We start from the raw sequence: 12,430 nt of genomic DNA on the forward strand, positions 1-12,430 counted from the left end.
TTTGGGCAAGGGGGGTGGGTTGATGGCTCAAACAAACACACACACACGCACAAAAATAATCAAAATGATACTCTGATGTGAAATCACTATTTGTGCAAGTATATTAGTATCTCCATGGCAACCACTTTTGGTATGAAAGAGCAGTGCGGCATCCGCTGAGGGCAAAGAATGCGAATGGATTTTCAACAAGGGGGAACTAATTATGATGATTACAAGGAAATAGACTTACATTGTATCCCAAAAAAACTGAAGGAGCCATTTTCAATTATCTCGTACCCCCTGTATGTCCTGGAGATGCGACAGGGAGCAGCAGGCCTCGTGCTAAAGGGCACAAATGAATGATTGAGCAAGGGAAACTTTTCTTTAAAAGAAGCTCTAGATGTTTTTTATGTGATTTTCGATTCTGTAGGCACTGTAGCACTAAGATTGGGACTACAATATGAAGGGTTGATGGTAGGTGTGCTTTTCTACAACCTACCTAAAGTCACCTACCGAGAACCTGTACAGTTTTTATCCACTTTTCTCCTCAGTTTAGGTCTTCCCTATCACACATGCCACCAAGCTGGCAGAGTTGCTGGTCAAGAGTCACTTGAACCCAGTGTCCACATCTTTTTGAACTGCTCTTCACTAGGCAGCTAAACACACTCTGAGATAAACACTTACAGCCAACGTCCGCTAACAGATGCATGTGTTGGCTAGCATCACGATGAGTGATTGTGAGGACAGAGAGAGTGAAGCCACCGACAACTGTGCCATTGCTGGGGATTGAACTTACAATCTCCTGAGGATGGAGCCAACGCTTAGGTGGTTGGCCATTTGGGAGCACACCAGAGAAATGCAGAGTAGCTCTGATTTCACAAGGTCCCAGTTTACAATCACGCTGTGATCCAGCTCTGGATTTGATGGTTGGGCAGCTGTTTTGGTTTATGTAGTCTGAGCATCTTTAAAGCTTATAGCAATACTGTGCTATCTAGAGTACTGAGGAGACTGAAATCTGAGTGAAACCAAAGACAGACATGAAGCCCAGTAAGAGTGTCAAAATGACTGAAGACTGCTGTGCTGTTATGCAAAGTCAAGGAATTCCCCAAAATGAATAACCACCAACACATTCCTGTGTGGCTTTCAGAACACTACATGCATTGTCATATTCATGTAGTTCTTTTTTTCTTAATACAGTATCCTAATAATATCATAAACTGTACTAAAACTGCACTGTATCTGCACATGCCTACTATGTAACATGGTACATAAGAAATTTGGCTTCTGTACCATAGAGAAAGTGCTAGACATTCCACAGCAGCACTGTATGCTGTGGTTTGGACCTTCTCCAGCTGCTTTCTCTCTCTCTCTCCCTCTCTCTCACTCTCTCTCATTCTCTCTCTGCCTCTCCCTCCCTTCCTCCCTGTCTCCATCAGCACACACCGAAGAACAATAGGCTTGTGCTGAGAGGCTGCCCCAGTGCACCCCACTCTGCCTGGGCTTCTGTAATCAGCCGATAGCACTGAGAGGCTCTGAGCCTCACCACATGAAACAATACAGCAGCACGTCCCTCTGAAACCAGCCAGCCGGGCTGCCTCTCGCGCCACAGCCTGGCGCGCTGCTAATCTGCACTGGTTTTATTTATGTTTTAATATTATTTTTTTCTTTTTCGTTCTCCTGCAGCTTTCTCGTCATAGAGGCTATTTTAGTTTTTGAAATGAAGGGGAGAGAGTAAAAGGGTCAGAACAGTCAGGGTGTTCTCTGAGCTCTGCTGCAGATTTTGGAAATCAGTGCAGGATCTGGCTCATCTGCATAACAAAAGGTTGACAAAACGCTCTGGAGATTTCAGCAGTGATTAGTAATGGTGTGCTGCTAACATAATTATGAGCTGATTAATACTTGATACTTCCATTGATTTATAAGGCCTGGTAATTTCACCTCATCTATTCATCAGTGCTTTTATTAAAATCCCAAAATACTGTAGGGTGATTATCATTCCCAGCTAGCCAGGACCTTAGTTCTCCCAGGAAATGCTTTTTTTTTGTTGTACAGTGTTGTAAGATATGACGATATTAGTTAAACATGAGGTTCCTGGCTGTGATGCTTCTGAGATGCACCTCAGTTCCAGGTTTTTGGGGGGTTTTGCCAAAATGTTTTTGGCAGCAAGGCTTTTGGGGAACTGTTAGTAGAATGCAGTGTGCAGGCCGGATATGTATGAGAAGGTACAGTATGTGTATACTGTTCAATCCGTATTACAGGTCTCTCTTACAGTATGAATTATGCTTATTATTTGTTTTCTATTTATTATTTACCTTTTAATTGATTTATTACATTTTTAGTAATGGAACATACTCATACAGTAAGCACATCAACCTAGGCTACAGCTCCAAAATGGCAACTTTACAGAAAAACCTTATTGACTATACAACATACTCCAGAAATACTTTGCATTACTATAAGAGAGTACTACAGGACGGTTATAGAATTATTTATAATCAGATTATCTAGAACATCTCTGTCATGTAAATTCAACATCATAACTCTAAAATGGCAACTTTACAGGAGGAGGAAAACAATTCTATTGGTTCATTCAGAATGAAATTTTGACATAATGTCAACAACTGTCAGATTCGCATTATGCCAAAAATGGAGATACAAGGTTTTTTGCGTGATTGTGACGATATGTTGCTTGTGCTTTGAATGTTGGCTTTTTATTTTTTATTAATATGTTTTGAATGGTGGCTATTTTTCTATTTTTAACACCCACAATTACTCTGTGTCACTCTTCTGCTCTTGGTTCGTCTATGAAATGAACTGCAAAAACCCGAACAGCTTGTGTGTGATTGTGTTTTTTTATGATGCTTCTAATTATTTACTGCAGCTTTCTGTACCTTCCCATATTTCTCTGCCTGGGGCGTGTTTTAAAACCCACTGCTAAGCCTGTAAGTCTCATGTTATTTCATTTTCAACTGCTATTGTACTCCTGTGATTAATAAATTCTTAGAGCTGATGCTTTTTTATGACTACGTGGGGAGAAGCTGTGGAAACTCAACTCGAGCGTCCAGGCAACTCCATCAAAGGCAGGCTAAACACACTTCCTGGAACTTGGAGGTAGCATTCAATTAGTAGATCCACCCCCCCCCCCTTCCATCTGAGGCCCTTTGTGGCAAGGTGATCAATTGCCCAGGGAACATCAGGGAGGGAGGAGAAGAGGAGAGCGAGACAGTAAGGGAGGCAGGGAGGATGTGTGTACTGTTGCCCATTGCTAATTGAGTGCTTTGAGAATTGAAGCAGACATAAGCGGGATATTAAAGCATCTTTCTTCTCTTACTCTTACTTCTTTTCTTCTTTCTTTCTCTCTCACACACATACAGGTGTGGTTTGCTGGCAACCATGAGTGGAATACTGAAGAGGAAGTTTGAGGAGGTGGAGGGGGCGTCGCCATGCTCGTCGCTAAGGGAGTCTGAGGAGGAGGAGATATCGAGCAGTGAGAGTGGAGACAGCAGTGACAGCGTCAACCCCTCAGCCTCTCGCTTCACACGTGAGTCATCGTTGCTGTTGTCCTCACCGTCATCATGGCACAAAAGCATGAGTGTTCCTGTGTGGCTAATGTGATACCCTGGGAGATAGCTTAGTAGAAAATAGCAGACAGTTTGTACATGTAGCAGTGATTCAGCTCTGACATTTGAGCACATTCAGTCAAGTTCTTGACTCTGTATGTAGGCCTGCTTTATGAAGATTCTTTTTCTTTTCTTTTTTTTGAAGCCCCTTAAAAAGGACATACTGGAAAAAAGCACCAATACAGGGTTGTACAGTACAACAAAAAAACTGCTGGCTAATTGTCTCCAGTGCAGTAATATACATAGATGGTACATATAGACAAGTATAAAAATTACAGTTGTGCCAGGTGCATAGACAAGGCACGTAGACAGTAAATACAACAGTATCTAGACAATAAGTACAATACAGTAAGCACATACAAACATGGCATTTGTATGATATTGTATATAATATGAGGTTCTTAACCAGAGCAACTTACCTTCAAGTTACGTTACACAGGTTCGGGAAATGTGGTGTTAGGAGTCTTGCCCAAGGTCTCTTAAATGTAGCATAGTGTTCTTCATCCAGCCACAGGAAAGGTAGTGTTGTTCCCCATTACACTACATCAACCACTAAAAGCAGTTTGATAGAAATGCAAAGGAAAATGCAAGTACAGCATCAAGAAACACAAACATTTGCAGTGTTGGCAATAAAGATTTGTTATTAGGTGCTCCAGTGGGCTGAATTTAGCACTGTGATTTAATATTGATTTTCACCGTTTGTCTGTGCCGGACCTGCAATAAGATATCCATTATCACAATAAACTTTTAGACTACCACAACTCCTGAGTCGCAACATCAAGTGCCTGCACTCTGTGCCTGATTTTGTTTTCTGGCATTTGACTTCATAAAACTAGAGAGAGCACCTAAGCATGTGAGAGCGTGCCGTCCTAAAAACATCAGTTATTATGATGGCTGTGAAAAAGCACACTCTATCCCGTTGGAGAGCTCCACTCTATCACATTATATCACATCTAAAGGGATTGTGTTACACTGAGTCGTTTTTGAGAGTTTTCAGCTGTTCTAACCTGTTCCTGAAATAAAAACCCAGAGCTGTCTCTCATTAAAAGCTTCAGCAGGAAAGCCTAGGCCAATCTATCTATCTGCGATTCAGAGCTGTGGCAGGCAAAGCTACACCAATGAATCTGTGATCCGCCCCTCGCAGAGTTCAGAGAAAGAGTATGTGGGTTTCTAAGAAACAGCCACAGCTGAGTAAACCTATCCCCCATTGCTCATCACATAGCCTAGCTCGCTTCTCGCTGCTTGCTGAGCTCATAGGTAGCTGCTCCCCTTGCATGGCTGACGCTAGCTAACTGCCTGACGGTGGGACTCATTAATGATTAATAACACCAAAGGCGGCTGGCAGGGCTCAGGTTGTTAGTCCAGTGCTAATAGGCTGGCAGTGCCTTGCTTACGTGCTGGTACAGAGCTGGGAGAGGAGTTCTTTCAGCAGGGAAGGAACGGGTCCCAGAGGTCTTCCCACAGTGGCTAATGCAGACAGTGAGGTCTGTGGGGAGTTCAGTGTGATTTCCAGTCATGCAGGGCAGACAAGTGCAGCACTGTGATTTTCACTGTCCTCCACTGTCAACCACCATACAGTGACTGATTGCACCAGGATCTACAGTAAATGTGTTTCTGTATTCCTGGTTATGCCTTAACTCAATTTTATACTGATTGTTATGGAAAATACTTGGTTTTAAAATTACCATATTATCCTATTGGTGTAATAATTATTTTTTATGGTATCTTTACATCCCGCTTTCATATCAGCGCATTCCTTAATGTGAATTTCAGTTGCTGTCCGTATCCTCATGTGAACACATGTGAGCACATGTGGAATCTAGTTAAAAAAAATTAGAAATAAATAAATAATAAAAATGGAAGACCTTTTCTTCAGGCCTGCCTGTCATTCATGCAGCTCTCTACAAATCTAGAGCTCCTCGTCCCACCATCTGGAGTGGCACTTAATTTTAAGGGCCCCATCACACCTCTTCACTGTTTAATGTTTTGTGACACTCTTATCCCTCTGTTAAAAATGATACAGATATGCACCAGATATGAACTACTGGGGGTGGGGGGGGGGGGGGGGGTCACAACCCTCTTTTTTGAAACCCTGAATCCAGCGATTACAGGTAAGGGACATGGCGAGAGTCAGAGAGGAGAATGTCAACTCGTTATCACAGCCTCGTAACTGATATGCAATCAAAAGGGCAGACTCTACAGATTTAGGAAATGTTTGAAATATATTTCTGTGCTAAGATATAAATAGAAACACAGCTTTTGACGTGCCAGTGCGTTGGTATACTCCATAGAGTTAGCTAAAATTGTTAGCTAAAATAAACTTTATAGTACAGTAAAATGCAGACAACTACTTTTCAAAGGTGCTTGCTTTTAAAAATATTGAGCCAGTTCAGTTCATGATTTCAGCCAGTGTGATCAAATGTTTTGTTGGTAATTTCAGAATTTAAGAATAAATATTTTTTAAAAATATATTGTAAAAAGTATATTGTAATGTTCCAGGTTCTTTTGGATGCTCTCAATCAGTGCATGTATTCAGTATTCAGTCATCACTATTTTTAAGTATTCTGCCCAACTCTGATAACCAGACAGACAGACACCAACTAATCACAGTAGCAGAGAATAACTACAAACACAGAAGCCAGTTGCTCTTCTTTTTTGGCAAATGAATTCATCTGTACAAGAACAGCAACCCATCCATTTTATTGCCTTGTTCACATTTTCTGGGCTTATACAAGGAAGCTTATGTAAAAGCTTTAGAAAAATCTGCTCTGCCGGGTTGATTCTGGAGTCTACGCTTCCTCAAGCCGTGAGAAAGTGTGAGTGTGGTGGCTTGTGTCTGTAATGAAATGTATTGTCCTCATGCTTGTAGAGGGGGTGCTGGAGGAACAGATGGTTTCTATTTGTCCTGTGTGTGTCTGACATGAGGAGAGCACACGGAGAGGCTGTGGGAAACTCTGTGGATATTAAGGCCAGGACGAGAGATATTTATGCTGGGTGTATTTACACTGATGCCACCCTCCTCCCTCTTTAAATGGCCAAACAGTGAGAGCCACAGGCACACAGGTTCTTAAAGGAGCCAATGGAAGGTCCTGGGAGGGTTCATGGTAACAGCTTATGCTGGTACTCAGGTGTGGGTAGTTTTTATGATCTATGGGCTTCATTTTATGAGGTTGTCCTATAGAGGGGCAGATGCTGTAAGGACAAAGACAAAGAGACAGACATTCAATTACAGTTTTGTTCTGTCACCATGCAAAAGCGTCATTCTTGAGCGAAGCTAAAGCTAATGACATTACCAAGATTAAATATTGACATTACTACAGGTACTTAGCTAATATGTAGAATAGTCATTGTTTTGCATCCACTTTGTGTCTCTGATCCACAATGGCAGTGAAGAATCTTGAATTTGATTAGAATGGATGTGTCTTTTCTTTTTTTTTTTCCCACCAGCGTCCTCCATCCTGAAGCGAGAAAAGCGGATGAGAACTCGTAGGGTGCATTTCGAGAAAGTGACTGTGTATTACTTCAGCCGGCGGCAGGGCTTCACCAGCGTTCCCAGTCAGGGCGGCAGCACCCTGGGCATGTCCAGCAGACACAGCTCCATTCGGCAGTACACACTGGGCGAGTTTGCCACGGAGCAGGAGCGCATACACAGGGACATGTTGAGAGACCACCTGAAAGAAGAAAAACTCAACTCCATCAAACTCAGGGTAGGAAACATGCTCCCACCTTCACAAGTGTGAATACGTGATAACCTGCTGTAGGCTAATCCTATATGCCTATATATAAGTGGGTTCTTTTTGTGACTTCAAGAAAGCAATGAAGATGTTTTTGCAGCTTAGCTTAGGGTGACTGTTAGACCGGATTGTCTGACTAGGTATTCCCAGTCATGCCTTTAGGCAATGCACTTAATCCCCCACTGTCCCAGGTGGCACTGCTCTGCTGGCAATGCTGTGCTGCTCCCAGACTGGGCATAGTTAGGCAGCAAATTGACCAATTTCCCTTGAAGCATATCGACACAGTATAACTTCTGTATATGGCCAGTATGACCCGGAGAATGAATGTTTTGAAGATATAATTACATACTATACCAAACTTTTTTCTTTTTTTATAGAAACTATTTGATTTGTATGATTAAGCTGCATATTGTGTATAATAAACCAGCATACTTCAGGCAGTAACTTACACACTGATTTTGTCCATCTTTTCCTAGCTGACTAAGAATGGTTCTGTGGAATCCGAAGAAGCCAATGCTCTCACACTAGATGACATCTCAGATGATGACCTGGACCTGGACAACACGGAGGTGGATGAGTACTTCTTCCTCCAGCCACTGACCACCAAGAAGCGCCGAGCTTTGTTGCGTTCATCCGGCGTCAAGAAGATCGATGTGGAGGAAAAGCATGAGCTGAGGGCCATCCGAGTGTCCCGAGAGGACTGCGGCTGTGACTGCAGACTTTTCTGTGACCCAGAGACCTGCGCCTGTAGCCTGGCAGGCATCAAGTGCCAGGTACACATGATCATAAATTAGAAAACATCCATGCTATTATTAGATGTTCATCCCTTTGTTCATCTGAGAATGAGTTGTGCACTGTTTCACTGAAATTCTCTCTTTCTATAAGGCATGTCATGTGGTAAAGCACAGAAAATACTAAATGGCAGGCTGACACGTTAAAATACAGATTAGGATGTTACAGAGATAATGTTTAATTGAGATATGGCTTGATAAAATGAAGATATCAAGCACGAAATGGCAGACACAGATTTAGCTGATATAGAGTGTTAATTTAGCTTAAGAGGCCCCATGCTGGCAACTTGGCCTCATTTGGTGAGGTTTCAAGTTGAGTTCCATTTCAGTTCTCAAGCTAGACGCAGGGTGGGGGTGTCTAGGCATATAACGATTTACACAATCCATAATTCAATATGATACAATGGTGTCTCGATTCAAATAATCCATTTATCAGCAAGGAGTGGTTGAACATGTGCCAGATGTTAAAATGTTAATGCTTATTTGTTAAGAGCATCCAATGTCATAAGCGTCCAATATTTGAAAACATGCTGGTCATGATACAGTGATACAATGTGTTGCAATACGATACACAGCCATGCATCCATTCATCGCGTTGTTTTTTTGTGCAGGTGGACCGCATGTCCTTCCCCTGTGGCTGCACTAAAGAGGGCTGCAGTAACGCAGCAGGCCGTATCGAGTTCAACCCCATCCGGGTGCGCACACACTTCCTGCACACCATTATGAAGCTGGAGCTGGAGAAAAGCCGGGAGCAGCAGCAGCAAAGCTCCGCCCCTGCCGCCACTGCCAGTGGTTACCACAGCGATACCAATGGCCATTGCAGCCCGCTGGCATCTGGCCAGCATGCCCTGGAATACTCTCTGTCCGATCCCGTACAGCAGAGCGCCATCATGCACCTACAAGCTGTGGATGACATGGATGAGGCCCTGGAAGAAGAGGAGGAGGAGGAGGAGGAGGAAGAGGAAGAAGAAGAGGAAGACGATGACGAAAATGAAGATGACGAAGATGATGAGGATGAGAGCAGCAGTCTGTGCAGCCTGTCGGACTCCAGCACGCAGAGCCTGGCCAACAGTGATTCCGAGGAGGAGGAGGAAGATGACGACGATGTTGACAACGGCGAAGACAAAGCGGAGGAGTTCGAGGACGGCCTGAGTGCTGTCCCTGTGTCGCACGGCGAGGTGGTTCCTGCATCTTCTGTGATGTGCTTCTCTGAGAATGCAGTCTCACAGGAGAACCAGGCAAACGGCAACTCTTACTTCATCAACTCCTCGGCTGAGTACTATCAGATGGAGAACACGGCAGCTTCCGTTTTAGCTGCTGCTAGCCAGGCCAGCGAGAGCTATGGAGGAGGAGACGCCACTTCATATCAAGACAGGGTTAACAACTCCAATGGCGTGATGACACAGGGACCCTTTAGCATGACCACCGAGCATTACACTGACTACTCACAGCCGCCTGAGGACCAATACGGGAATCACCATTTCGCTCTCACTAACGGATCCTCTGCTGTGATTGGCTGCTGCGAACCGGAGCAGGACCACAGCGTCCAGTCGAAAGGGACCTTCCACAGCCAATCAGGAGAGCTGAGTCAGATGGAGTTCCAGAACTATCTAAACAATAACACACAGGATGACTACACGACGAACGGGAACTGCTTTGTGGTAGAGCAGCCAAAGGAGGTTCCCTCTTTAGCAGACACCACAAAAGGCCCTCCAATGCTAGAGCCTTTTGCAGAGCCCACGCCAGTTTAGAGACCTACAACACATGCACGCGGAGAAGAAACACATCTTGAACACGGTTTTGCTGGTAAGGTGTGATGTATTTGATTCAGATACCACACAGACTGAAAGAATGGCCTTTGTTCCTTCACTTGAAGGAGTTTCATTTAAAAAACACTGACCGAAGTGACAGTAGAACTGAAGGATTCATACATATGTATTTTTCAATGAGCCAGAAAAAAAATCAGTGATTTAAAGTGCAAATGGAGATCAGATTACATAAACTGTAAGCTTTAGGCTTGTGCAATGTATCTTGTATTTCAGAAGTAAAAGTTCTAGTTTTGAGCAGATATTGTGGATAGAACTTTTCTATGTCTGTGTGTCAGTGGTTCAAAAAAGGAAAAAAAAACATTGCTGTTCATTAATATGTTCGGAGAAATGTGTATACTTAATTGTTTTGATAAAAAAGCATGGTATTTTGTAGCTTTCGTTGCCAATTTATGGTTTTTGTAAGAATTTGCATTGATGTACTGTAAAAAACGGTTGAGTTCTCGTCGTTACATATGTATATCATGCTTTTAAAGCATTCGGAAAAGCATGAAGCCCGCTCTTAAAATGTTTGCTGTTTTTGCCTTCGATTCCAATACCAAAATCACGAGATTTAAGTTGTGAATATAATACATTTCATGGAAATGATGCACTTTTCCAGGGGGCTGATGCCACACTGAACAGCAAATAGTGTTTTGCAGAGCACTGACAAGGTGGACTTTCTCTTACTGTACCATTTATTTAATCCTCATCTCAACATTCAGGTTCTGAAGAGTGAGAGAAAAACAGTTCTTCATTTCAGCATTTCCAACTATTATCTTTGGGGCTATACAGGGACATGATGAAATGCACTTTGAAAAGAATCTAGTTACTTGTTATGAGGCATTGCATTGCATCTTTGAAATTAAATGATGATATATAGCAGTGTTTTAATGATTCAACTGTGAAATCTATGGAAACAAAGAATGAAGTACACAAATAGGATTGATATTTCTAATATTAGATTTGTAGCAAGGTTATTACAGAACTGGTACTGAAAAGAAGCAGAGGTCTGGTAAAGAGCCAGCACATTATAATACGAAATGTATGGCAGTGGAAGAATTTCCCTATTTAATGTGTTAATATGTACTGCAGGTTAGAGAAATGCGGTTCTGTTGGACTGGAAGATAGAGACTTTAAATTTGGTAGTATTTATATATTAAATTGACTTATCTGATCACTGAATATCTAATGACTAATTCTAATAAATCCACTCTATATATGAACAAATACATTTTAAAGACTAATTAGTTTGTCAAGTGCAATAGTGTACTAAAATGGGTAACCTACAAGCAACGGCTATGTTCATTTCCAAAGGGTATTTTACCAGAGGTCAGTCCTTCACTTGCTGGATATGAACCTCAGTTCATTTACTGATACATCTTGAAATGAAGTCTTACTTAACGCACAAATTTTGTGGCTTTCTTTATAGTGTTCAGAGGACATGTAGGCTATTTTCAGATGGCTGTTTCTCAAATAACAAAATAAAAAAAGCATAAGATTGGACAATCATATTCCTGTAGTGATTTTTCCAGTGTGCAGGAACAACACAGTCCTGACCTCAATAATTATAGAAACACAGGCTGCATCCAAACCCACATACTCTTACACACCACACTAATGGACATGCTGCTAATGCTGTGTGCCATTTTCACATCCTAGGCTATACTGTGCTAGGGAGTATCTGGTTTTGAACGCAGCTGTAATCCTTTTACAGGAAATAAGGCCATAAATGAGTTGCATGTAGAACAAAGAAGACTAAATCATTGTACAAATGAGGGGAATTATTGAATGTTCCTGAAAGAGAAGAAGAAAATAAATAGTTTGGAAGGTAAACTGGAATGTTGCCTTTGCTGTGGCTCACAGAAACAAGTGAATGCCTTTCATTTTAAGTCTCAATCGACTCTGCGTTTTCTTTTAAAGAGAAGCGTGGATTCGTGTCATAAGCTAAAGTCCTTACTGTTCAGTTTTGCCTTGGAAGAAAATGTCACAATATTTCTACAGTCTGTTTGGTTTTTGTTCTGTTTTTTTTTTTGTTCATTTACCTCTTGACTGATTGACAGTGCTCATATAACCTCATTCTCTGGTGGAGTAGAAAAGATGTACAGCCTTCAGGCTGAGGCCTGAGCTGAGCTAGCAGTGCTGGAGCCGTTAGCAACAGGCAGCACACCACAGCCCAGTTAGCATCCCCGGGACATTCTGTTTGCAGTATTTATTATGAATGATCTATTGAAATGTGTATTTATTGTGGTTTCCTGAAACAGTAGCTATGTATTGAATAAAACCTTTCTTTGCTAAAGGCGACCTTCTCGTGTTATGATTCTGATAAATAAATGTGTATTACATGGCTATTACAGTGTGCCCTTGAGGGAGATGATCTATAAAATATGATAGATTTAGATTTTATAGCGCTGTGTAATTCGTCTATAATCATATCTGTGTAATATTCTTGTTGGACTGTCTGGAGTAATTGTCTGAATTGACTGCCTGTAAGATCCTAA

General features: G+C 42.1%; 1 protein-coding gene across 2 annotated transcripts in view; it reads left to right on the forward strand.

The window, feature by feature from the left end:
• csrnp3 (cysteine-serine-rich nuclear protein 3) overlaps positions 1–12,228 on the forward strand; it is a 33,407-nt gene extending 21,179 nt beyond the window's left edge. For both annotated transcript variants that reach the window (XM_072685752.1, XM_072685753.1), the window contains 4 exons: positions 3,354–3,520; positions 7,047–7,306; positions 7,810–8,106; positions 8,736–12,228. In XM_072685752.1, coding sequence (XP_072541853.1) covers positions 3,373–3,520; positions 7,047–7,306; positions 7,810–8,106; positions 8,736–9,875 — 1,845 coding nt within the window. In that variant the 5' untranslated portion in view covers positions 3,354–3,372 and the 3' untranslated portion in view covers positions 9,876–12,228. The remainder of the gene's footprint in view (positions 1–3,353; positions 3,521–7,046; positions 7,307–7,809; positions 8,107–8,735) is intronic.
• The last annotated feature ends 202 nt before the right edge of the window (positions 12,229–12,430 follow it).

Source organism: Salminus brasiliensis, chromosome 8, assembly GCF_030463535.1.
Source record: "Salminus brasiliensis chromosome 8, fSalBra1.hap2, whole genome shotgun sequence".
In the NCBI taxonomy this organism is placed as follows: Eukaryota; Metazoa; Chordata; class Actinopteri; order Characiformes; family Bryconidae; genus Salminus; species Salminus brasiliensis.